General features: G+C 40.1%; 1 protein-coding gene across 2 annotated transcripts in view; it reads right to left on the bottom strand.

Annotated features, from left to right (window-relative positions):
- PHEX (phosphate regulating endopeptidase X-linked) overlaps window positions 1–27,701 on the bottom strand; it is a 209,821-nt gene that overhangs the window by 122,268 nt on the left and 59,852 nt on the right. For both annotated transcript variants that reach the window (XM_063084023.1, XM_063084024.1), the window contains exons 9-11: window positions 27,390–27,535; window positions 17,941–18,034; window positions 15,584–15,712 (exon numbers count right to left, since the gene is read on the bottom strand). In XM_063084023.1, coding sequence (XP_062940093.1) covers window positions 15,584–15,712; window positions 17,941–18,034; window positions 27,390–27,535 — 369 coding nt within the window. The remainder of the gene's footprint in view (window positions 1–15,583; window positions 15,713–17,940; window positions 18,035–27,389; window positions 27,536–27,701) is intronic.

Here is a 27,701-nt window from a genome sequence, read left to right as displayed (position 1 = left end):
CTGTTAACAGAGAAACAGGCAGGGAGAGCCAGCACCCTAAAGGACACTTCATTAGCACGAGTGAGACTTATATCAGGAGCCCAGTTCTTTCCAAATTTCATTCCACTGGTTAAACCAAGTGCTTGGCTGTTCTCTGTCATCTTCCTATTCTCTCCACTCCCTCGCAGCTCAGGAAAGTTTCGTGTTATTTCAAAGCTATAATGGTAGGTCTAAAGGGGGCTGCTACAGAAAGAGCACCTTCAGAAAGACTGTTCCAAAGCGTTGAATCAGTGAGGCCGCACCCGCATTGAGCAGGTGTTTGCCCCTGCTTGGCTGCCAGCGTCTGTGGACCAGCGGAGAGGACTGGAGGAAAAGAGATGCTCACACTTAACTTCAGGGACCCACATGCCTCACTTGGTTATGGGTGTTGTAAACCCCTTGAAATCCCATTCTCCTGCACAGGTGCTTTGGCTTTCTTAATGGGACACCCGAGAAAGCAGAAATACTGGGTTTGGCCCCAGAATTAAATTTTTCATTTGAGATTATAGGATTGTGAATCAATTTTTAACATTAATCCTATAAGGAAAGAAGTTTAAATGTTTCCTTGGTTCTATAACGAATTGTCGGCATGAAACTCAAAATAATTTTTTTCTGTTTAATAAGTTTTCAGCTATGTTTTCAGTTCAGTAACAGTTGTAAGGGAACCCTAGCGGTAAATCAGCGGGCTGGGTTCCATCGTATGTAAATAAGAACAAACAGCAGATGGAAGGGGGCGGGGCGAGCTTCACAGTTATTTCTTCCCAACTCAGTAGAAACAGTGAAAGAAGAGAAACCTCAACTTGAGATTGGGGCACAATAAAGACATGAAATAATGGAAGAGTGAAGGACACTTAAAGTCCCTTAAAGGTCCCAGTAAGTCACTGGTTCTCAACCTTGTCTGCACATTTGGGATCTTTGGGAGGACTTTTTAAAATCCTGACAAAATTTTTTTTTTAAAATTATAAAATAAAATTTTAAAATCCTGAGGCCTGGGCATTGGGATGCTGATATCATTGGTCTAAGGTCCAGCCAGGGCACTGGGAGTTTGAAAAGCTCCCCAGGTGATTGTAATGTACAGCCAGGGTTGAGACCTACCAGTCTAGAGGAAGCCATTTATTTTAAAGATAAGGAAATTAAGAGTCAAGAGAGTTGATGATCTGCTCAAGCTCATCCTACAGCTAGTAAGGGTCAGGGCCAGTACCCAACCACAGAGCCAAAATCACAGTTGTGAGCTCAGAGCTTCTAGGAGCAACAGTGGTGTCCCCCACAAATCAGAGGAAAATGCCAGGGAGGTGAAAGGGAACCAGCTGAGAGATGCAGATGTCACCATTCCAAATAGAAAACAAGGAACTCTCCAGGGACTAGATCTTTTGCCTACGCAGTCCCCAACACACCTAAGTATTTATGACTTCATCATGCTGCCACACACATAGGCCAGCCCATCACCTTCACACAGAAAGACAAATAATATCTTCCCAAATTAGGGAGGGCCAATGGGGATGGAAAGAAGTGGGTGGATTCATTTGAAAGATTTATTGACCAAATCAATAGAACCAGGTGATTCATTTTACATGGGAAGGTGAAGAAAGTGGGAGAAGTCAGATTAATTTTCAGGCTTCAGGCGTGTGCAACTCGGTGGATGCCACCACCGTTCTCTAAAACGGGAAATGTTGGAAGAGAACAAAGGCTGGGGACAGAAGCCACATCGTAGTGGGATGAGGAAAGCATAGGAAGCAGAGACAGCAAGTCTGGACAACCGAGTCTAGGAATTTGTCTACAAAAGAGAAAAAGCAAAGATGGGAAAGAAGTGGACATAGGGTTGAGGGAGGGGTCTGAGGGTTTGGGTTTTGTGCATGTGTTTTTTGCTGCTTTGGAGGCTGTTTTTGTTACTGCTGAGCATGTGAGAGATTTGACTGTGTTTAAATACCAATGGAAAGAATCCAGTGAAAAGGAAGAGGGTGAAAATACAGGAGAGAAAAAGACATGAATGATCTCTGGGAGGGCAAAGGGGGAGATGGAATCCAGAAACTATACAGAAGGATTCATCTTAGGTATGAGACAGGATTATGAGAGGAGAGATGAATAAAATGATAAACAGACATGCAGAAGAATCTATAGATTAGATGGTAGAAGGTCAAGAGAGACCTAGTAGAATGGCATGTCTTTTCTCCATGAAATAGGATTGAGATCTTCTGCTAATAAGGAGTTCTCTCTAAAAAATTCTATTTCTTCACACATGGCTAGGTGCATCCTGGTGGCATGAACATATTACTAGGAGGTGGGGTATTTACAGATAATAACAAAGAGGACAATAAAAGGTTTCCTCTCAATACCCTGGCCAGCATGGAGCAATAATAGAAAGTGCCTAAAGAATAAGAAAAAAGCTGAAGACATGTCCAAGAAAAACATTTATTTGGGATAAGGTATATGAAAACTAACCTTTCATTCATGGTTTAAAATAAATTAATTAGTCACATAAAACAAAATAAGCACTCTCCAAGCCAAGAGATCTTTGGCAAATTTAGGAATTTGGGGATTCTTATGGTGAATCTTAAGGTCATTTTGCCCCTATTCTCTTTGGGGCATTTTTATGAAATATGTACTTATTATTCAAATGAGGTTGAGTGCTTCCAGATACTTCTAAGCAGCTTGGTTTCATAAAACTCTCCCTGGCCATCCCTAGGCATTATAATGGCCAGCAAACTCATTAAAGTTTTAAGCATGTCGCATAGGTTTTCAAAGCTCTCTGTAACCTGCTGACTGGCATTCCAAATGGAAACAAAAAGCAGCAAAACTATTTCGGCCCATCGTTGAGATAAAGAACAGCAAACAGTTTACTCACATACAGCTTCCTTCCTTCTTCTTCTGCCTTACTTTGCCCCCCAAACCCCTCTTCCCCTGCCCCCACCACCTCTGTCTTCCCTAAATCTACACTGTGATAACTCGTTCTCTTTGTGGACCTCTCCTATATGTCAAAATGCAAGTAAATCTCTTCCCTTCTTGTTTTCCCATGATCCTCCATTGGTCTCTGCCCTTGTCCTCTCTGGTGCCACCACACCCTGCCCCAGCCCCCATCTCAGATTCTCAAAATTTTTTTGGCAGACTTTACAGATTTATTGTATAATGTTTCTGTGAAATGGTACTGAACTACCCCAGCAGACTTCAAGAACAAGGGAAATCTTTGAAGGTGATTAATGCCATTGGTTGGCATGTCAATGCAAATAAGAGAAATAATGATCTTAGCATGCTGGAACTAGGAAGATAAATCACTGAACGTTTCTGATTTTTATCTTTAGACTACAGCATCACATAATAACATTGCCTTCAGTCAAGTCATGTTCCCTGAGGCAGCAAAGACCTGCTATAATTTTAAAAGAAGAGAAAAAAGAAATATTTCTTCACCAAACCCCGACCTAACACCCCAAACAGCCAGCATATAACATTAATAGAAATCACTTAAAGTAGAAGTCATAAGGTGAAGTTACTCATAGAAAATATTTATTCAGAGTCAAAGATCAAAATACAACATATAAAAATTAACTCAAATGTTATTATAGTAAAATCTGCCACATCCAGGCTCTCCAGGCAAAGCAACATTTCGTTAAGCATCTATTTATTTCAGATTGTTTGGGTCCACACTGTGAAACACAGTTCATTTAGTTGGTCTATGGACAGTTGTTAGTTCTTTCCTCAGCCAGTGTTACTTAAAAGCAGGTTCTCTCTTTTCATTCTTTGCACCCCAGGATTTTGCCCCCAGTGTTCTACATCAGACCCCAGACAATAGTAAGTCACACATATACATGCACGTGTTCCCCTTCCATCCGGGGCTTTTTTTTTTAATGAGATTTTCCTACCTCAGTAAATTATAAATTGTCTCTCCTACCCCTCTTTTGCCCTCTCCTTTCTCTTTCTCCCATCACATGGACACAGGAATTTTGTGTTTTGTATAAATGGGTCATGATGGTTCTATTAATGTATTGGAAGGAACATATGACAACACTGGTTTCAGAAGAAGGGGTCAGTTCACCCCATTGTTAATTATAGCTTCCTTCAAAGCTTTCTCTCTGGCAATAAAGAAATCCTACAAGGCCAACTCAAATCCTACCTCACACCCATGAATCCCAAACACTTACACCCACACCTTCAGTCTCTTCTCTGAGTTCCTGTCAGGCTTATATAATCAAAACACTGGTGTGTGTTTAACTGCCTTTCTGTTTATATTTACTTGGTCTCCCCAACAAAATCCATAGGCTTTGAGAACAGGAACCTTAATATAGATCAAATGAGATCACGGCTATGTAAGCAAACCAAAAAGTGCTCTGCAGATTTAAAATTTTGGTAGTTTTATGTTAGATATGATTCTATATCTCATGTGATATGATGTCATATCTCACATTCATACCTAATACTGACATATAGCAGATGCTCAGTAAATACAAGTTGATCAATTTATGCTTTTCTAAACCTCCAGTGGGTACCTAGCAAAAAATTGAAATTGAATCAAATATCTTCACTATATGCTAATGTATAGCAATTATTCCAGTAGAATAAAGAGAAATTATTATCAAATTCACTCACAGATAATACATGATTGTTCAAATATGACCAGGAAATTTAATAATATGGAACTTGAAAAAGGAAAAAAATGCATGGTACCCTTTTTATGTGAAGTTATTTTTGAAAAGAAAGACCTATTCTGATTCAGTAATTCAAAGTCTGAATCCATCTATGGTCCTCATCACTGAGTAACAAATCCACCTTGATTTTAGGGAACAAGGTTCATAGCAAATGTCTCGTATATCTGGTAGAAATAAGTATAGCTGATAGAGTTCTGAAAAAAAGAATAAAAGAAAAAATTCATCAATGTTGATTGTGTGCATCAATCTTTAATATAATGTTGATAACATTCTTAACTAAAAGGCATAGTGTTGAGTAGTCTTTCCTCTCTAATATATTTAGAAGTTATGATATCTTGATTGATTACATTTTGTAAACATGAGTCAATTATCCTAATTTGATCACCACATATTGTACACATGTATTGATATTCAATTCTGTACCCCACAAATATATATAATCAATTATTCAATAAAAAAAACTGTCCCCATAAAAACAATATGATACAGCAAAAAAAAAAAAAAAAAGAAAAGAAATTATGATATTTTAATAAAACATGAGATTAAATCGTCTCCAGTCTTCCCATTGGTCTAGAGCAGGGCTAGTTTCCTTGAGTTGCAACCGCTTGATTAGTGAATGGGAAAAGTGGAAATAATTATTAATAATTTATGTGGTTAACCCTGAAGAAATAAGCTGCAATCTAAGGGGGAGTTCCTAAAACTTTTCTTTCTGGCAATTGTTGCTTTACTAGAAATACAGAAATTAGATAAATCAATGCACAAATAAATATTAAATACTCATTGATCCATTATTTATATTGTAACTATTTATAAAAAAATGAGTTTTAATTGGCTCTTGATAAAAAATGTAATAATGACATTAAAATAAGAAGTAATGAAGAGACCTATATTGAGGTGGGAAAAGCCAGAAAAACTAAGGATAGTTAGAAAAGACTGAGGTTTGTGGCAGCCAAGTGAACTGATAAATCATGCCAGTTTGTCAGGATTAGCAAACTTGGATAGCTATTAAACATGTTGGTAAAAGAAAAAAAGAATGCCAAATTATTTGGGCCCATGTCATGCTATAGGTTGTGTTAGTCTGGTGGTATAGGAGTTTAGCATATCCTTTTATCAAAAAGCATATATCCATAAGACTGGGGTGGGAATAAGGAGTAAAATCATATTTACTGGATATGAACATATAGACTGTGTTCTCTTTTTATAACTTGACTTTTCCTGTTTCCCACTTTCCCACTCTGAGAGGGAATGGATCAGAAACGAGACTAATATTTACAAGTCAACCGGTCTCATAACGGTCCAGCCTTTGGCTGTGGGTAAACTCTCCCCAGCAAGTGACTGTGCCTGGTTACTTCCAATATTCAGATCTGTTGGAAGGCATAACTGCTTTCTTTCAGTAAATGAATTTCCAGTACAGGGTCTTCACATTCCACAGGTCTGATTGGGTCTGCTTGACAAGACTGTGGCCCATAATCTGTGGCAAAGGCAACACTGCCCAAGGCTATCCAGAGATGGAGACAACAAACAAGAGAGGTAGGCCAAATGTGTCATCATTATGGCAGCACACGCAAGGACAAGGACAAGAGTAGTGTCCACACTTATTTCAGAAGAATTCCCAATGAGCTATCTAAATTACTTGTTTTGCTGGATGTCATTGTACCAAAGGTTGCACAAATGAGCTGTCAGGATTGAGGCCCTGATATTTGTTGTAACAAGAGTTAGCCTGTAGAGAGTTGCGAAATCTGGACCTGTTATAGAAATTATATTTGGCTCCTTGAGTAGTTTCATGAGACTCTCCTATGAGCCAGACTTAGTGTTAAATGATAGGGCAGGCTCTGGAATGTGGCCAGGGCACTAGCATTAAAAGGATCTTTATCCCAACCACAAGCTATTACACTGTGCATGTATGGAGGACTAGCAACAGCAAAACCCCTCAGGCACCTCCCTTATTCTCACTCACTCTTTCTAAGACAAATTAGAAAGTGGCAATCTCCGTACAGGAGTTGCCACAGTCCAGGCCAGGACTTTGATGTCATGAATTCTAGCTTTATCATTAACGTCAGGGATGGCACACCTAACATTCAGTAACAGGAGCTAACATTCACTAGGTACCTGCTACGTACCACTATTGTGATAAGCCTTCTACATGGATTATTTCATTCAATCCTCAACACAAATCAGAGAGGTAGGTAGTATTTTTATCCCTATTTGTGATACGTTGCTATGATGGCTTTAATTCTACACCCCTTCCTTTAACCACACTCTTTGCTGTGTGATTTTGTAGATCCTCTCACTGAAAATGCAGAGTCTATTTTCCTCCTCTGTAAATCTAGACTGGCCTTGTGACTTGCGTTGGCTACCAGGATGTGGACATAATATTATGCCAGTTCTGAGCCTGGGCCTCAGGAGGCCTCACATGTTTCTGCTTGCTTACTTGCACCTCTGCCATCACCATGAGAACGTGCCCAGGCTAGCCAGCGGAAGGAAGTGAGACACATGGAATGGGGCTCAGTTGTCCTAATCACCTCTGCTGAAGCCAACCTAGATCAGCCAACCCCCAAACGTTGGAGCAAGCCCAGCCAAAATCAGCAGAGCTGCCTAGGGGACCACCACTGACTCCAGATGCATCAGCAGTAATTGCTTATTGTTGAATGCTAGTGAGGTTTTGTGATGGATCCTTACCCAGCATTAGTGTAGCAACAGAAACTCGTGCACCGTTTATTAACAGGAAAGCAGGAACAAAGAGTTGAACCAATTTGCCGAAATTGGTAAGAGTAGAGCTGGGCTACGAGATGCCACAGCAACTTCACAGAAAATCATATGTAATTACTATGTAAGGTCAACAGTTTATAACTATATTAAAAAGTCCTTTAAAACCCAAATCATCTTGGTTTGCCTTAATTCAGTCAGGACTTCAGCAAAGTTTTTCTGGAAACTGATCTTGACAAATATAGCTGACACCATTTGCTAGACAAACAGAAACAGAGACACTTGGTAGCCAGAGAGCATATCCTTTCTTTGGACGACTTGTGTCGAAGGGACCTTTATCTTTTTCTGTACAACGGCCTTGCTGAGAGCAACCCTTTTGAGTAGCAGCATCAGCAAGGAACAAAGAATCCCTCAGTATTTATAAGGGCAATCAGTGCTATAGTGCATGACACTGACTTTCATGTGACTTCTGCTATCAACGTTATAGTTACATCTCATTTACTCAACCACTGAGAGAAACAGTGAGCAGGGGAACAGAAGAACTTAAAGAATATTAATGACAGTACATCAGTTCAATTATCTTGGCTCACTAATGAGGTGAACTCCTAGAGTATGGAGGCTGCAAGTTCAAACTCCACCACTGCAATTGGGCCCATGTGGGTATTTAAGTTTTCAAGACCAGCTGCAGCAGTGTAGGGTTGGAGGAGAATTCTGTTCTTAGGATAAGACCTACTACTGGAATTGCTTATGCAGAGAGCAGCTCAGAAAAATGGAAGATACTGCAGGTCATCTATGGCATTACCTGGGGACATGAACAATGAGTTTACCATAACGGGAAAAAAAAAAAATAAGCTACTAGGGTGTAGGAGAAATTAGTGAACTATTTTACACAGTAAGTAAAGTTTTAATCCTTCACTAAATAAAGTCTACCTCTGAAGTATAATAAAAGAGTTGTTGTGTTTTAACTAGATTAATCTTCTGTGGAGAATGTTTTAATATAAAATGAGACCAGTGACTTTAGTTTTGATCTGACAGTTGACAAAGACTCCCTCCTTGACCAAACTTTAGTCAACTTCATCTGAGCCCTCTTCTCAACTAGACCTTGACCTTGCCCTCCTCCTCATCCCCCACCCTCATCCTGTTCTTGCCAGGCCTGCCTACCCCAGTTCTAGCAAGAATCCTGCTAAGTTGCTTTAGAGAGAATCCTCCACCCTTGCCATCTGATCACCCTGGCCTGCCTTCAGCAAGAATCCGGTTAAGTTGGTTTAGCAAGAATTTCCCAACTCTTGATGTCTCCTCTTAGTAATTTTCCATGCCCCCCCCCGCCACTCTGCTCATTGGCTACAAATTCCCAGCTGTCCTTGCTGTATTTGGAGTTGAGCTCAATCTCTCTCCCCTGTCACAACAGACTTGACACCTGTTGCAATAGACCTGAATAAAGTCTTCCTTACTACTCTAGCAAGTATCAATTTTTTTTTTTCTTTACCAGGGTTCACCTTATAACAAAAACACCAAAAATTAGGGGGGGCAGCAAAAGAAATGCCCACTGGCAGAGTTGAGATATATAAATAAAGATATGTAGTTTAGGGACACAGTGTCTACAATGAAATAAACAAGACATGGTTTAATCCAGAAGAATTTAGCCCAGCCAAAATATGCAAATGGGAACTCCAACTTTACTGAATTTTTCTAGAAACTATAGTTAAAGCAAAAAGGTCTTTTTCTTGAACATCAACACAATAGAAAAAATGTTCTTTGATGTATATGTTTATATTTCTGCCTTAGTAACTAGAGAACGATCAATATTTTAAAGACACTTTTCTGTTAAGGAATCTTACAAAGCCATTCCAAACATCGGGGATCACTCCTTAGAATGATATATGTAGAAAATACTGGAAATTGACCTCAGTGTATAGACTGAGCCAAAGATATACCTGGAAAGTTGTTCTTAGATTAAACCTCTGATAATAAGCTTGTTTCTTATTGTTTCTCTCTTTCTTCTGAGAATTATATGAATACAAAAATGTAATGTCAATTGGTTGGATTTGAATTAAGTTTTCACTGTATTTATCTTTAAAATATTGAAATAATAAAGGCAAAACCTATTCCAACTGTTTCCTACCTCTAAAATGCTATGATATAGGAAATGTGTGCCTTTTATAAGATCTTAATATTAGAATAAATAATTCCCTAGTAAGGGTGAATTAATTACAGGATGAGCCACTAAAAAGTCTCTGGTCTCCTCATTCCAGTCATAAAATTGGTAAAGATTCAAGTGTTTTTCAGAGAAAAGAAAGGAAATGGAACACTGGCTTGAAGCAAGATTGTCTGGGCTTGAACCCCAGCTAAATAATTTTCAAGTTATATTACACCTTAAGAAATTTAAACTCTCTGAGCTTCCATTTCCTTGTCCAGAAAACGGGGGCACTAATAGCAATTATGGAGTCATCGGTAGGATTAAATGGGCTCGTACATTGAAAGCACTTACTTAGAAGAGTGTCAGACACCTAGTTAAACCTCAGTGAAAGCTAGCTGCTACTGTTATCACCAGATATATCCTGACCGTCACAGTCACACTAGGCCCATCATGACAATCCTTTCCCTTCCTGGACTTCTTTGGAATCTTCTCCTGCCCTCGTTGGATGTGGATACCTATCTTGGGCATTTACTTATATAAGTATAAATTATCATTCATGATAAAAATGACATGGAAGAGAAAAATAGCAAGCAACAACTTTAGATACCCTCCCTGCACATACTTAATCCTCTTCTCGTCATTTAGGTTATGAGCTTGTCACAGAAGGATGAGAGCATCATCCCTATTTATGGCAACAATAAATAAATTCTCTGGGGGAGTCCCACTTTCATATCCTGTATATAACTTTCCACAAGAGTAATTTGTTAAATACTGAGCTAATATGATGTTTTAAATTATACATGATCTCCATCAAAATAAGATAAAAAGTTAAAGAAGTCCTCTGACAGGTTATGATTTGGGGTTTTGAAGACAGGGTAGAGGGAGGAGGAAGGGAGAGAGAGAAAAGGTCAATAAAAAAGTGACAAAATGGTATCCCTAGGACATTCTTAGTTTTGCCTCCAGAGTGTCGACCAAGATTTAAAATATGGGAGATATCACATAAAAATCCAGATTTCTGACTTCTTTCAATAAACAAAAGATGAAAAGAACCAGAAATCTATCTAGCACCCCTAGGCCTGCATTTCTGCATGAAACTAGTTGGTTGGAGAGGAGCCTTAGCTGAACCCTGGATAGCACATTCACTCTTGTTCACCACTATTGTGTCCCAGACACCAAGGTCAAGGGCAATTACCATTTATCATTGCACTTGCCCTGGCTTTTGCCTACAACCAGTCAGCCTTACTTGTGTATGTTATGTAATGTTACTCACTGACTGTGAGGATATTTGAGCTTGGAAACCCTGGCTTTGGCTTGACTGAGTCCTTAGCACCTCTAAGGTGCTTAGCACCTCTTTAACTTGCAAACATGACACGATGTAGTCCCTGAGACAATGAGAACTAAGCCTAAGGTGTTTGCCTGAGTTGGGTCTGGAATTAAGTGTTAAGAGGGTGGAAATTTGTTTCCTCCTCTAAACTGGTATCCCAGAAAACCTGAAATATCCTCACCAAGTAGCACCTTGACTACAATTCCCACCCCTGTCCTCAGGCCATGAACCCTGGTGTTGTTTGAGTCCTTCCCCTCTAATATTAGAAGGCTCCTTGAAGTCCACTTGGCCAGGGACCAACAGTGCTACCTTCACAGTCCTGGCTACTAATACCCTCTCACCTAGGGACTGAGCCAGGCCACACTGAGCTTGAGAGATCCTTCTTCAATTCTTTAAGCCAACAATATCCAATATGGTAGCCACTCAGCAATATGTGAACACTTGAAATGTGGCTAGACTGGACTGAAATCTGCTATAAAGTATAAAATGCACATGGGATTTCAAAGACTTAGTATGAAATAAAGCATACAAACTATCATGAGTAATTTTATATTAATTATGTCTTGTGATGACAATATTTTAGAGAGTTGAGTTAAACAAAATATATTATTAAAATTAATTTCACCTGTTTCTTTTTATTTTTTTTGATGTGGCTACTAGAAAATTTTAAATTATGTATGTGGTTCAGATTCTAGTTCTATTGGATAGTACCACTTTAGACCACAAAGACAGACACTGTCCAGAGTTCTGTGACTCCCTGCTCTCACTCCACTGGCCTGTCCCTCATTTGCAAGCAAGGCTTACAGCCAATCCCACATGGATTAAGGCTCTGTCCCACTATCTGAAAAGCAGGAGATTTTTCTATATCACCTCTTTAGGTGGCTTTCTGTTGGAGGACTCTCCTTCTCTACATGCTGTTCTTCCCATTTCTAATTAAATTTGCTAAATCACCACAGTTACGTGAGTGAATGGGTATGAGGGCATGTTGGTGTATCTGTGTGTGCACAAGCACTCTTGCATGTGGGAAGTCATAAGGAAGTAGTAACATGGAATTATGTGTTTTCCCCAGTGAAAAAGAAAAGAACCCTGGTAGGTAGGTTAGTGCCTTGGACTGAGTGTCCCCCCCCCCAAAAGTTGACCCCCACTGTGACAATATTAAGAGGGTAGGAAATCCTATTAGGGTAATTGAAAGATGGGCCCTCGAGGAGGTGATTACATTGCAGGAAAATGCCATAGTGAATGGATTAATAATGGTGGTCATGGGCGTGGCTCTGAGGGCTTTAAAAGGAGAGCACATGACAGCCTCTCTCTCTCTCTCTGCTCTACCATTTTCTGCCATGTGAAAACCCTGAGTCACTGCTGCCACCACCAAGACCCTCACCAGATGTGTTCTCTGGACTTTGGACTTTCCAGCCTCTGAAACTGTAAGCAATAAATTTCATTTTCTTACAAATTACCAAGTTCTGTAAATTTTGTTATAAGCAACAGAAACAGACTAATACAGTTTGTTTGAGCCAGATATCTGTGGAAAAGAGGAGGTTGGGGTGCTTTCTCCTCTACAAAGGAAACCTCAAAGTGGATTTCTTTCTCCCCCTCAACCTCTAAAACAGAAGGTTCCAACTAGAGACAGTTGGACCAACCCTGCCATCAAGAGACTCTAGAAGCAGAGATACTGAGGAGAAGCAGGAATCTCTTAAAAAAACCAAGGTACCAATTTTCAAAGGAAAACTAAATAGTTGGGGCCGGGGGAGGGGCGGTGCAGCAGGAAGAATCCTGGAAGCCCTCATACAGGTTTGGCACAGTCTATTTAAACCAATCTGAATCACAGAAATTTTCAATGACCTGAAAATTGAAACAGTTATTTGCATTGATGCAACAGGTGTTGGTAAATGAAGTATTGCTATCCAGGTCAACTGGCCTGGCCTGCTCCCATGTATCACCAGGGCTTATTTTTATGGTGGTAACTGCAAACAATGATGCGAAGAAGGCCTTGCTACTCGAAGTGTGATCCCTGGACCAGTAGTAGCAGCATCACCTGGGAGCTTGTTAGGCAAATTCTTGAGTGCTAAAACCCAAACCCCAAACCCAAGTTAAAAAGACCCTTGTTAAAATGAAATGAGATTTTGCATTTTAACAAGCAGACCTTCATGTGATTTGTGTACACATTAAAGTTTGACTACTGTAAACAGAGCTAAGAATAACATGGGAGTGCAGGTACCCTTTGACATGATGATTTCCATTCTTCTGGGTATATACCCAGAAGAGGGATTGCTGGATCATATGGAAGATCTATCTGTAGTTGTTTGAGAAACCTCCATACTGTTTTCCATAGTGGTTGTACTAATTTATAGTCCATCGATGGATGATTGGACAAGAAAACTGTGGTATATATACACCATGGAATACTACTCTGCCATAAAAAGAATGAAATTCTCCCATTTGCAACAACATGGATGAGCCTGGAGAAATTTATGTTGAGTGAAACAAGCAAAGCACAGAGGGATAAATACTGCATGTGCTCACTTATAACTGGGAGGGAGCTAAGAGAGAAAGAAGGAAGGAAAGAAAGACCACAGTGGTGTGTTGGACTTGCAGAAGGAGAGAACATACCTTGGGATACAAAGTGGAGTGGGGAAAGGGGGATGGGGAGGGAGGTTGGGGATAACTGGGTGGGGGACACAGGGTACAAATGTAATTTGTGGTAAGGGGCATGCTGCCAGTACAAATCTGGCCTTCACAACTTGGGCACGAAGGGTGACAATCAGCTCTGTGTCTCATGAATATTCATAACCAATAAAAAATAAAATTAAATTAAAATTAAATAATTTTTTTAAAGTTTGAGAAGTACCTGAAGTTTAATCTTCTGAATGTATTCATTTGCTTAACAAACGATTTTGGTAAATAAACAATGGCAGTCTTTCCTCCGAGTTAGAGTCTCTGGAATTTGCCCCATTGGGGATCTTTCTGTTTTTCTTTTTCTTCAGACTGTAGCTAATAATACAGAACTTTTTTCAAGTAAATCAGTGGTTCCAGGTGGTTCTTGGATGAGAGCCCTTTAACAAGGCTATAAAAAGCCAGATATTTCTAAGTTTCCATCTTAAGTATTCCCTGAAGCAAATAGCTTAGGCATAAAGGAGGCAAATAATTTCATATAAAAGAGTATCTCTGTAACGACCACACTACCCTCATGTACATCAAAATAAAGGGAGAAATTGCCAAAATCAACTCTATTTTAGAATGCCACACCCTGACACATTAAAAGGGGAGTTTTGCACAAAAACTAAGAAAAACAAATTTAATCACATACTTTTCATATTAGTTAAAATTCTTCTACTGCCGGGGGAAAAAAAAAAAAAACCTCCTGTTATATATACACATATACAAGTATATTTTTAAAAACTTCATTTATCCCTTAATTGTTTTTATATCTTTTCCAGAGCTTATAATGTTACAACTGTGATTATCTGATAAGTTCTTCATCCATTCATTCATTCCAAATAAGGAGCAAAAGAAAACAAACAAGGAGAAATATTGAGTATTTTGAAATAAGACAATGACTCTTCAATGGAATTATTTGTAAAAGGATTTTCCATTTCAAATATAAAGTCTCAAACTTGACGGGAAGTTCTCCAAAGTATCCAAAGACAGTAAAAACAATTTTACGTAGGTAAATGTCCTTAGATTTATGGTATTGCAAAGCAAACTTCAGTACATAATACATAATGCTGACTTAATAGACTTCATTACATCTTTGCCTTTTTTAAAAAACATTACTTTTTGACAGCTGGCTGGCCACACACACACACACACACACACACACACACACACACACACACACACACACACAGGAATATTATACAGCAATAAAAAAAAGGAAATTTTGCTTTTTGTGACATGGATGAACCTGGAGGGCATTATGCTAAGTGAAACAAGCCAGACACAGAAAGACAAACACAGCATGATCTCACTCGTATGTGGAATCAAAAAAAGTTGAACTCACAGAAACAAAGAGTAGAACAGTAGTTGCCAGGAGCCGGGGGAGGGGAAATGGAGAGATGTTGGTCAGCGGGTACAGACTCAATTATAAGATGAATAAGTTCCGGGGATCTAACAGTGACTACAGTTAATAATCCTGTTTTGCATACTTGAGATTTGCTAAGAGAGTAGATCTTAAGTGCCCTCACCACACACACACACACACACACACACACACACACACACACACACTCACAAAATGGTAAGTGTGGTGATAGATGTGTTAATTTGATTGTGGTAATCATTTCACAATGTATGTGTATATCAAATTATCACATAGTAAACCTTGAATATATACAATCTTTATTTGTCAAATATATCTTAAAGCTGGAAGAAAAAACTATACCCTCTTGTCCAATGCAGCTGAAACAGATGGAGAATATGTTGCCAGGTCTCTTTAAATTCATGACCTTGAACCTCACCTAGACGTAGACCATGCCTGCCTCCAAGCAGCCATACTATATTTCCTCAGTTTATCCACTCTCCCACTCCCCTAAACAACTTTTTCACACCCTGTCCTCTCTCTTCCAACTTTCACTATACGCTCACTTGATAAATTTCATTTGATGACCTTTCTTCTTATTTCACTGAGAAACTGAAAGAATCTGAAGAGAATGCCTTCAGATCTCTACCACCTGGAAGGCTGACGTTGGCCTGTTGCCTGTAGCCTTGTCAGACGTGGCTATATAGCCATCGTTTTTTCACCAGCTGGGGGGCATCACTTACCATCTCCTTCTTGTCTTCCTGGAAGTGCACATCCACAAACATTTTGCCAACAACATAAGGGAGGGCGCTCTCGATAAAGTTTACACATTTGTCCCATTGAGGCAGCAAAGTTGTGGTCCCCTGGATTACCTATGGGAGGTAATTGATCCAGATTGAGCTTCATTTGGATAAAATCTATGACTGAAAAAAATCCAAACATCTATAAAACATCGCCACCCCAACCCACGTACATGTGTTAGATAGTAGAGGCAAAGGTGAAATCAGATGAAAGTAAAAATTCTGCTTGTCCCCAGTTATATTTAAAACTAAATGAAAATGTTTTGACAGTGAAAAATAATGTATTTATCCTTATCTTCCAATTTTCTCCATTCAACAAAAAATCTGGATAATGGTATAGCTTTTCTGCAGTCAGCAGGGATATAAGGCGATACTGTTCAAGTGTCCAGATAGTACTTAATATCTACTGAGAGCAGAAGTTACACTAGGGAAGGTCTAGAATCCATGAGTGATCAAAGTTTCTGCCTGGTGAGGGTTTCCTTGCTCTGGGAGGTATGCTCACCAAGCAAGACCAGGAGAACAAGGCCCACCATGAACAACCCAGGGGGCATATTCACATTGTGTCATAGCAAAGAACACTCTGGTAAACAAGTGAAAACAGATGTAAACGCTTTTCCCATCTGTCCTAGTTATACCATTACAAGAAAACATTTGCAAACGACTAAGGAGCTTCCAAAGCAGGGCTTGGAAGGCTCAGAAGTTTAGTCTTGGGGGTGACAGTAGAGAAATAAATATAGCCCTTGGAGGTCGGGGTTGCAGGCAGGCAAGCAGCAAGGGAGGAGGCCCTGAGAATGGTGGCCCAAAGTGCCTCCTGCACAATGTTAGCCACAGGCTGTTCCAGCAGGGTGAACGGATTAACACTTAAGTTCATGTATTCTTCCTCTGCTTTTTGGTAACACAACCCCTCTCAGCAGTAAGGGATGAATCTATTTTTAAAACCTCTAGAGAAAGATCCTACAACTCTCTTTGGCAATTCAATATTATATTTAGCGCTTCATGCTCAAGAAACATCCCCTCATACCTAACCTCAAATTTTCACACACTACTTCTTACACCTCTCTCCCTCATTCTCTTCACGGTGGGAGTGGAAGCAGCTGGGAACCATCTTTTATGTGATCCATAGGAGTTAAAAATACATACATATACACAATCTACTTGTTTTACATCTTAACCCTTTGATATAACCTAAATATATATGAGGGTACTTCAAAAAGTTCGTGGAAAAAATAGAATTAAAAGATAATATGAATCTTTCCATGAACTTTTTGAAGTACCCTCACATAACTGTTTTATGCTGTTCTCTATAAAGTGACTTTATATTCTAGTGACTGTAAAGGGTCAAAATGTATCGCAAATAATTGCATTATTCTTCTAGAGTAATAACCCACTAAGAATTTCTGTATTGGCTGGTCAGTTAGCTCAGCTGGTCAGAGGGCAGTGTTATAACGTCAAGGTTAAGGGTTCAGCTCCACAGCTGCATTAAAAAAAAAAAATCTGTACTTACCAGTTTCTGTAATGACTAAAATCTCTGTTAAATGAAATCATACCTTATAAGTTCACCATTCACTTAATTTTAAATTGACAGAAAAATTAGCTTAAAATACTTTTTAAAAGTCACAAAATCCTTAAGTCCACAAAAGTGGGAGAAGTACCCAGACATAAGCCTCAGGAACAAAGATGAGAGTAACACCTGTGTCAACTGGGAGGAGAGGAAGCAGGGAGAGAAGCGAAGATTCGAGAGCCAGGTGAGGGGGAGAAGAAAAGTGTTTCAGACTAAACTGGGGCCTCTTAGGCCCTAGCAGAATTAGGACAGATTCAAAGGCTGAAGATCTAGGTAAGTTAAAGACAAAACTATCCCCAAATTTAAAATGAAACTTTACCATCTAATACATATGCCATACTGCACATTTTTAATATTCAGAATACTAAAAATAAAAGATAATTACAAATATATCACTAAGAAATGTTAAAATTATAATTACAGTGACCCAGTTAAAAACACTGGGAAAAATGAGAATAAGTTGATAAGAGAAGAAGAGCTTGAAAATAATTTGATGGCCTCGAGTATTGCCCTAAATATCTATATTTAGTACCAGAAAGTAGAGCTTAAGTATACTTTACTGTATGCAAGTTATACGCAAATAAAAAGAAAGACATTTTTTAAAAAAAGTAGAGCTTGTGCTGCAAAACTCCCTCTATCCAATCCCCAAAGATGATTTTTATTGGATCAGTGAACATACGGATTGTTCCAGCATGTAAAGCTATCCAGCGATGTAACATTGCAACCTTCTTAAACTTACCCGTGAGAATTCCAGCCACCTATACTGAAAGCGCCTGCTAAGGTTTGGAATTCTGGAATAAACCATTCTCCACACCAAATAGTTGGCAATGGTCCTGTTAACAGAGAGAGATGCAGATGCACATTTATTGTGTTTTAGGTTGATGGCTGATGCTCTGAAGAACACCGTGGGAAAAACTGTTGGCAAAGCTCCATGAAGGGACCTCTTGTTCATACAAAAATGCAGAACTTTCACTTGAGAAATGATGTAAGATGATCGACATCAATAAGCACAACAACCAAAGCTGGCTTGCCTTTGTCCACCTAATACAGACAGATGAAGATCCCAGTCCCAGGCCTCAGAGTGAACATCTTGCTTTCACTCTCAGGGTATAGATTCCACTGTTGCTCAGCTGCTGTGGGTTAAATGTGTCCCCCAAAGATTCATGCATTAGAAACTTAATCCCCGCTGTGACTGTGTTAAGACGGTGGGAAATCCTACTATGGTAATGGAAAGGTGGGGCCTTAAAGAAGTGATTAGATTGTGAGGTCTGTGTCCTTGTGAATGGATTGATCCATTCATGAAGTAATGGGCATGGTTCTGTGGCTTTAAAAGGAGAGCAACTAAGAAACTTAGCTCTCTCTCTTGCTCAAGTCATTCACCACGTGATACCGTGAGCCACTCTAGAGCCACCACCACCAAGGCCCCCACCAGATGCATTCCCTGGACTGTGGGTTTCCAGCCTCTGAAACTGTAAGCAATAAATTTCTTTTTTTTAATAAATTACCCAGTTTCAGGTATTCTGTTATCAGCAACAGAAGTGGACACCAGCCTTTCATGTCTAGAAATTGTGAATACCTTCGAATTACCAGGTGACTTGGTACAATGCATATGTACTCTTTGCCTTTGGAAACGAAGAGCAAAATATTGCCTAATTCCAATGATCTAAATTTGCACCCTGGGTCTATACTTACTAAATATGTGACCTTGGGCAAGTAACAAACTCTCTGATTTTATCATTCTTTGTCATACAGTGAAGATGATCCCTACCTTGCAGGGTTCTTGTGAGGTTAAAATAAATAATAAAATGCTTGACAAAGAGTAAAATTCCTAGGTTTTTTTGTCATTCACTTCCAAACGTATGAACAACCCCATGCTTACGGAATGGCCATGATACTTATTTTTAAAAATGTGTTACATTTTAAGTTTTGCCTTTTTCTATAAGCAAAAGACGCCCTGACCTCAAAAGGATGTGTGATATGAGTTAATCCTAACTCAGAAGTGATGATGGATTTTTAATGACCCATCCCCTCCCAGCTGTGCCATTACCATGGTGACTAATAACACACATTCCCGAACTGGCCCTCGGGTCAGCCAGCAATGTGAGAGCAGTGTGACAAGATGATGCTAAGCAGCCCATCAAGAGCAACCCACGCTCATTTGCATGGTGCTCTAGTGCAGTGGACGTGCGCTCCTATCAGTAAAATATTTTTCAGCATACACACCCAGTAAATGCATGTTTATTTTAATTCATATAGAGATAATACTAACAGACTAACATATTAGGAATTTTTTAACAAATACAGAAATATAAACTTCAAAAGATGAGATAAAATGAAATAAAAGTATTTTCAAAAGTCATTCATCAATCCTTCAAACTCCATTAAATTTTTTAAGACACATTATCCACATAGGATTAGGTTAATACAACAATGACAGTGACTGTAAATCCACATTTTATACAGTCTTGACTATTAAAAAAGTTTTGACCTATCCTTGTCAGATCTGGTTAGACCACCATTGTTTTTCCCTTACCGTCTGGCTAACCAAGATGGCACAGTAGCGCAGGAAAAGGGTCACTTCCACCATTTTCTTGGGTTTCTCCTGTGCTTACATTATTAGTAATAGCTTCAATTCCCGCTTCTCTGCAAGAATGTTTTTAAAAGCTACTTGTCTATATTGTGAGGATTAAATTAGATAAACTAGATAATAAAATTCATAAATCTACAGGTATATGCAAACAGCTCAAGATTATTTTCAATTTATCAAATGAAAATAAATCAGTGAGGGTGACACTGCCCCCCCCCGACCATGTGTGCCACGTGGATCAAATAAAGGGTCAATGGCAGTCTATATAGAACTCAAAAAAGCCTAATTATTATTAAATCTTTAAAAAATAAAGATATAGGAGCTCTAAATTTTTCTTCTTGGACCCAGTGGATGTTGCTGGGGTATGCACACTCCCCCTCAGAGACCACTGCCCAGTCAGCAAAGCCTAGCCCTCATCCATGCTCTGTTGAGGCCACTATAATTAACACGTAGTTTTAGGTCATTCCTTTAGATATTTTGTGTTCACATCCCTACTGCCCAACAAAACAAGAAGTGCTCACTGGACACTTACTGTTGGGCAAGTATTGTGCCAGATGCCAGGAGGAACAGAAAGAAATAAGAACCCAGCACCCACAGTCAGAGGCCTCAAAGTCTAGTTGGGGACACAGGACTTCAGATTTCAACTTGTGCATATAACCAGGTGTTTTGATTGAAGGAACACACTGTAAGTATATACATGAGGGATCCTTCCTTCATTCATTCAATCAACACATCCCGAGCACCCAGATGTGTACTAATAGTCCTAGGTGCCAGGAGACAGGAAGGTGAGGAAGATACAGTCCCTGATCTCCTGAAGCTCTTAGCTGACAAGGGGAGATGCAGGAATGATTTGGAAGAGCCTAGCACCCAAAAATGCACGCCACACACTTCACCAGACGGACAGCACACCTCAAAATGAGGGATAAGGTTAGGCTTCATGAGAGGGACAGGGCTTGAGCTGTGCCTAAAGGCTTAGGTGTGTGAAGCAGAAACATGAACTCTGGACAGGCTGAATAACAGAGGAGGCCTGCGTGTTGGAGGGGATGGGGAGCAGGGTCATTACTCAAGGAAGTGGGCAGAAAAGCCAGGCACACCTCAGGCAGCAATCAGGGTCTGCTGTCTAGCTCATCAATGGGGCAGATCCTGACGCTAACACAAGGTCCATATGCTTTTCGTCCTTAAACTACTGCTTGCTGGGTGTGTGAGCTGTGCTGGACCCAGAGGTGCCGATTAGAAGGTGGTCAGCAGCCAGCAGATGTCTTTCCATATTCCCTCAAGGAGGAGGTGATGAGCCAGATCACCTGGGGAAGTTGTCAGGAGGGGCCTGATGGTGGTGGTAGAAGAGGCAGCATAGTGGAAGTCCACTGCGGTTTTAGAAGCAGGGGCCTTTCCACTGCCCCTGAAAGCAGCCCATACAGGCCCCTCACGTTATATACAATCCTCACAGTACCATTTTAGATATAAGAAAACTCAAGGCTTAGAAGTATACTTTACTTTGCTACATTAAGTAAACTTCTCATGATCACAGTCAGTGGGTCTCAAACTAGTAGAATCACCTGGGGAGTTTTAAAAAAAAAACCAAATGCCCAGGCCACCCCGAGCCAATTAGATCACAATCTCTAGGTTTTTAAATTTCCCCAGCTAAGTCCAATGTGCAGCAAGTTAGAGAACTACTGTAATAAGTGATGGAGGCTAGACCATACCCAGGTGTCTCTAACTCAAGCCTTTTCTAAAGCCTGTGTGCTTTCCCCCATGCCATGCAGCAATGAATTAAAGCCTCGCATTCAGCTAAGATTTCCTGGCTAGTCACAGAGACCCAAGAACACTCCAGCAAAGGTGGTTTGCAGAAATCTGTGGGCAAGAAAGGAGAATAGGGAGGTCTTCCTGGCCGAGGCATAACTAAGACAATAGCATAAGCACAAGATCTGTTTCTCCAGTGTGTTATAAATACACTGACAGAACGCTATGGAGCACAGTTTTGGAGAGCTAATATTACCACCCCAGGAACAGATAAGACCACGATGACTGAATCACTGCCACCTAATGCTCACATACATCGAAAAACAAAACAAAAATCAGACTCAGCAACAGTCCTTGAAAATAACACATAACATTTTTTTTTCCAAAAAGCATTTCAGCAGTAATTTCCCCAAATGGCAATAAATAAATTAGAGGAAGGCAGACCACCTCAGAAGAGAACCCACCACTAAGAGAACAACACGAAATCATTTCCCAAAGCCTGTGACTCAGAAGATTTTTTTTTCAGAAGCTTTTGCTGCTCCATGTCCTCAATTAGTGGCAGCTTATGTTTGTATTACATTTAAGAGATCACAAAATACTTTCTTTGACCCCTGTGACAGCGCTGTGGGGTGGTCATGATTATTATCCTCATTTTCAGATGAAGAAAACTACAGTCAAGGGACTTCCAGGGATGTACCGAATCCAGGACTAACATTTGGGTCTTCAGATTCCAGAGCAGCTTGCACGGCTTCTCTCGGTCATCCCACCTGACGTGAGCCAGAGAGGTTCTACACAAAGGCTCTCAGAGACAAAGAGATCTTCCTAAATCCTACAGGCTGCCCAGAGGTGTGCCTAAGGCAGTGGTTCTCAAAGGGCATTCCTGGACCAGCAGCTACAGTATCAGCTAAGAACTTGTTAGAAAAGGCCTGAATCAGAACCTGTGGGACTACGGTCCAGCATTCTGTCCCAACAAGCCCTCCAGAAGATTCTGACGCAGGTCAGGTTCGAGAACTGCTGGTCTGTACACACAGGTCAACTAGGACTTCCTGAATACTAGATCAGTGCTTCTTACACTTTAATGTGTACATGAATCCACTGGCAATCTTACTGACTTTCAGATTCTGATTCAGTAGGTCTGGGACACAGCCTGAGATTCTGCATTTCTGACAAGCTCTCAGATAATGCCTGTAACCACTTGTCCACGGCCCATACTTTGAACAGCAAGGCCCTAGATCACTCCCAGAAGAGCTGAGCTCCATAAGAGGTCCACATAACAGCACATTTGCCAGGTAAGCCTTTGGGAGCACCTGTCCAATGAGAATCATCATCCTTTAATGTATATTGTGCTCACTTTATGTAAAAATAAAACTAAAGACAGGAACACACATGGAGGTTGGCAAAATCTCCAAGGGTTTGCTTTAGGCCAGTCTGCTAAAAAAGTTCTGATGCAGATGATCTCCAGGGGGTCAGGCCTGGCCAGGAAGAAGAGTCCAAAAGCCAACTCTCCCTGACGCCATCTCTCTCGGCCTCTCCTCCTCCCCCTCTTACGCCTCAGATCAAATTAGACGGTGAGTATCTGAGGCAGCCTCAAGTCAGGAGTGGGCAGAAGAGTTGAGGGAGACAGAAAGGGAGGGAAGCCTGTAGTGCCCCTCACCCAGTGATGTGCCGGTAAATGTGAACCAACCGCCTTGCCAAGAAAAAAAAATGATCTGTGGCATTTGCCAGTTTCCATGTATGAAACTCCCACCATAGCTCATTTCAAACTATCAACATGGGGTCATCGAACATGGAGTTAAAAGAGATGCACATAGCCTGAGTGTCCAGCACATCACCGCCTCCTCACCTGCTTTCCACCTGGAACACCAGCTCCTTTTCCCCAACGGCAGCCTGCAGCTTGTGCCTCCAATGGCCCAGCCCTGGCCACTGATCCCTTTCGACTGCCAGGGCCAGTGCTGTCTCTGCACCACCACCTCTGGGGGATCCCATTGCTCTAGTTTTGTGCCATATACTGCCTACCAAAGAGTCAGTGCCACTGTCCCCAGAGCCACTCAGAGAGAGAGAGAGAGAGGCCTAATCCAGCAAGCTGGCAGTGGCACGATATAAGGTGAGAAACAGCAGCCAAGATATAAGCAGCTAATACCAACCCAGGATTGCTTTGGAAACCTGAAAATGGCAGAAGGATTGCCAAAATTAGCAATATGTAACTAGTTGGAGATACAATATGCTAGAATCTCCAAAACTATCAGTGAAGCATCTGAAAAGTGTCTCCTTTCCACACCAGGACATGTATGGGAAAAAGAGACAGAACTTAGAATTAAGGGTGACCCAATTTAGAATCTCAGTTCTGCTTCCTTTTGGAGGTGTGTCCTTGGGCAAGTCACTTAACCTCAGCTTCCTTATCTGGAAAATGGGAACGACACAGAATTGCTGTAAGGATTGAAGATACCTGTTGATCATAATGGTGGTTAACATCCTCATGATCCGTGTATGATTTTCATAGGCAGATTCTCAGAACACCTCCACCCTCTCTCTTTCCCCATCTACCAGCTGAATGGACAAAGAGGCTAAAAACCCAGAAGAGGCAGAGCCACAAGATGGAAGGAGCCTGTGCTCCTGAGTCACTGTTTGGAAGAAAGCTGTCTTACAGGGACACCCATGTTGGACTGTTCCATGAGCAGGGGGTACAATTTTTATTGTGCAAGCCAATGAGAGTTTAGAGGTGCTTATTACAGCAACTGGCATATCCCGACTAATATGCTAGCTATGGGGACCCAAGAGGACCTTTCCCTGACTACCCTCATAATGCTGAATAAGTGAGGATCAGCAATGTAAGAGCCTCACCGTGCTATGCAAATAAAGTGTCTCCAACCTTGTCAGGATGCACACAGGGCCTCGCAACCTCAAAAGAATACACAGAATACACGTCATTTTTGATGAATTGTTTTTTGAGGGGTAAACTATGTGAAAGAGATTTGAATTTTGCCTTCATTTTTAATGTCTGCAGGTAATTTTTCTATGTATATTTTCTTCTACTGTTGTGCACTATGTTTACATTTGTCCAAGTTATCATTTCGATAAGGACCAGAGTAAAACTCTTCCTCCAATCACAGTCTTTCCTGCTCCCTGTTCTTATGAAAAGTCCTGTAATTCTAAAGTATAATCATCACTGTAGAGATGATTTTTCTAATACAGCAAAACCAAGGCCCAATCTATCCCCTAGTTGTAAATTAGGCTTTTGGGGGAAATAAAACTAATACAATTTCCAAAAGCACCTGCTATTTTACAACTGAAGATAACAGACACTAGAAGAAACTGACTCACTAGGAGCTGAAGAATGCATATACAGCATGACAACCTCCACCTTTCAATGGAAATTACCACAAAAATTTAAAATGTGCTCAGTAACTCAATGGCATATGAGTAGAAAAACATTTGGGTCATATTTTACAATATTCCAGAGCTAGGAAGTACTGATGAAAAAAATTTTCTAATGCAGTGATTAAAAAAAAAAAAACAAACCAGCAGCTAATCATAAGGCTCTCCTGGGATGCTTGTTTAAAAAATACATATTCCTGGGCCTCCCCCCACTTCTACTATGTCAGACTCCGTGGAGGGCCTTGGAATCTGTATTTTTAATTTAATTTTATTTTATCAATATACAATGTGGTTGATTTTTGTGGCCCATTACCGAATCCTCCCTACCCCCCTCTTTCTCTCCCCTCCCTTTCAACAACCTCATATCTGTTTTCTTGTTTTAACAACTTCAAGGAATTGTGATTATTGTGTCTTCTCCTCCCCCAGTTTATTTGTGTATTTATTTATTTTTAGCTCCCACAAATAAGTGAGAATGTGGTATTTCTCTTTCTGTGCCTGACTCGTTTCACTTAATATAATTTTCTGTATGTCCATCCATATTGTTGCAAATGGCAGTATTTCATTCTTTTTTACAGCACAGTAGTATTCCATTGTGTAGATATACCCCATTTTCTTTTTTTTTTTTTTTTTTTTTTTTTTTTTGTCGTTTTTTCGTGACTGGCACTCAGCCAGTGAGTGCACTGGTCAGTCCTATATAGGATCCGAACCCGCGGCGGGAGCGTTAGCCACGCTCCCAGCGCAGCACTCTACCAAGTGCGCCACGGGCTTGGCCCGATATACCCCATTTTCTGTATCCACTCATCTGATTGTGGACATTTGGGCTGGTTCCATTTCTTGGCTATTGTAAATAATGTTGAAATGAACATTGGAGTACAGGTATCCCTTCAACTTGATGATTTCCATTCCTCTGGGTATATTCCCAGCAGTGAGATAGCTGGGTCAAAACTATCCTAACATTTATATGGAATAACAAAAGACCACTCATAGCCAAAGCAATTCTGAGCAAAAATAAATAAATAAAGCTGGAGGCTTTAAACTATACTACAAAGCTATAATAACCAAAATAGCATTATACTAGCATAAAAAGACACATGGTTCAATGGAATAGAATAGAGAATCCAGAAACCAACTCACACACCTACAGCCATCTGATATTTGACAAAGGCACCAAGCCTATACACTGGGGAAGAGACTGCCTCTTCAGCAAATGGTGCTGGGATAACTGGATATCAATATGCAGGAGAATGAAACTAGGCCCATACTTCTCACCATATACCAAAATCAACTTAAAATGGATTAAGGAATTAAATATACACCCTGAAACAATAAAACTTCTTAAAGAAAACACAGGGGAAACACTCCAGGAAGTGGAACTGGGCGCAGACATCAGGAATCTTCATTTTTAACAAGTGCGCAAGGTGATGCTGCTGGCATTACTGGCCCATGGAGCACACTTCAAATAACATGATTCTATCCCACATGTACACTTACCTAACTCTAGATTCAATTTTCTTTTAGAACATTTTCAAAGAATCACTACTTATCTCTAAGTGGCAGAATTTTAAGTGAATTTATTGTTTCTTCTCTCCCTTTTCTGTACGTTATGCTGAATGAGCATGGATTACTTTGATCATCAGAAGATATCCTAGAAAGAGCAGCAGCTCTTCATAGTTGTCTAAGTGTTTCTGCAGGTGGGGATGGAGGCTACATTTTATTCCTAGGACATTTGTAGATGCCTTTTTTTTTTTTTTTTTTAACAATTTCTCGCAACATAGCCTTGTCTGAGTTCAAATAAGAAAATGTGATTTTTAATCATGGCCTTGCACTTAGCTTAGTAAGTTGTTTGTGTAAACTAGTTGACCTTCTGTGATTCATTTTCTGCAGTCAAATCTGAATGGCTTAATGAACTGTAAAATTCTCTTTCCTGGGCATTTTTAGGATTTCTTTTCTTTGTAGTGCTAAACTAGTAATGCAACAGATTCTAAAACATCCTTTAAAATAAGAAAAATCTGACAATTCCTGAAGTTTTTCATCAGGGCAATTTCTCCATAGCTCTTGAAGTGGTCTTATGTGTTTTTCAATATACGTATGTTGGTTTATTGCCAGAAAGTGACTTACTGACCAAAAAGAAGAAAGCAGTAAATGACCAAGAATGAACTGAGAAAAAAGATGTTCATAGAGAAATCTCAGAAAATAACATCATTATATAACTAGTTCCCAAAACTAATAAACAATTTAGGCTCTCAGAGAGAACAAAATGGAGAAAGACCAGAAATAAGGGGCAAAACCATTGTGTATTTGTTGTCATCACAGCACGTAAATCACAATGCTTTGGGCCAATTTGTCACCAAGGGCACCACGATTTTCCCCATGACTCTTTTGATGTAACTTTCTCTAAAAACATGTTCAAAGGACTTGAGAAGAGAGACCCTTATGATTTAAAGGAAAAACAAAAGTCACAGTAAAATTCACATGAAAGTTCTTACTTCTTCCTCTCAGAGCCTAATATCCTAAACAAATCTTTAAAGTACTGCGGGACGCGGACCACCACGTTCTCTGATGGGCCGATGTCTTTCAGGTCAGGGTAGAGTCTGGTATCAATGACCTTCTTGATGTAGCCCAGCCAGTCAAACTGAGGGAAGAGAGGAAAAAACAAGTTGAGAGGGCCTCTGATGGGCAGCAAGCAAGAAGGAAGGCATACAATAGATTGAGCATAATCCATTCCTTGCAATTTCATACCAAATAATTCATAACGCAGCTGCTCGAAGGTAGAAAATAAACTGTTGATTATTGTCATC

Source organism: Cynocephalus volans, chromosome X (genome assembly GCF_027409185.1).
Source record: "Cynocephalus volans isolate mCynVol1 chromosome X, mCynVol1.pri, whole genome shotgun sequence".
In the NCBI taxonomy this organism is placed as follows: Eukaryota; Metazoa; Chordata; class Mammalia; order Dermoptera; family Cynocephalidae; genus Cynocephalus; species Cynocephalus volans.
Note: the sequence above shows the minus strand (reverse complement) of the source record. Positions and strands in the feature narration are given on the sequence as shown.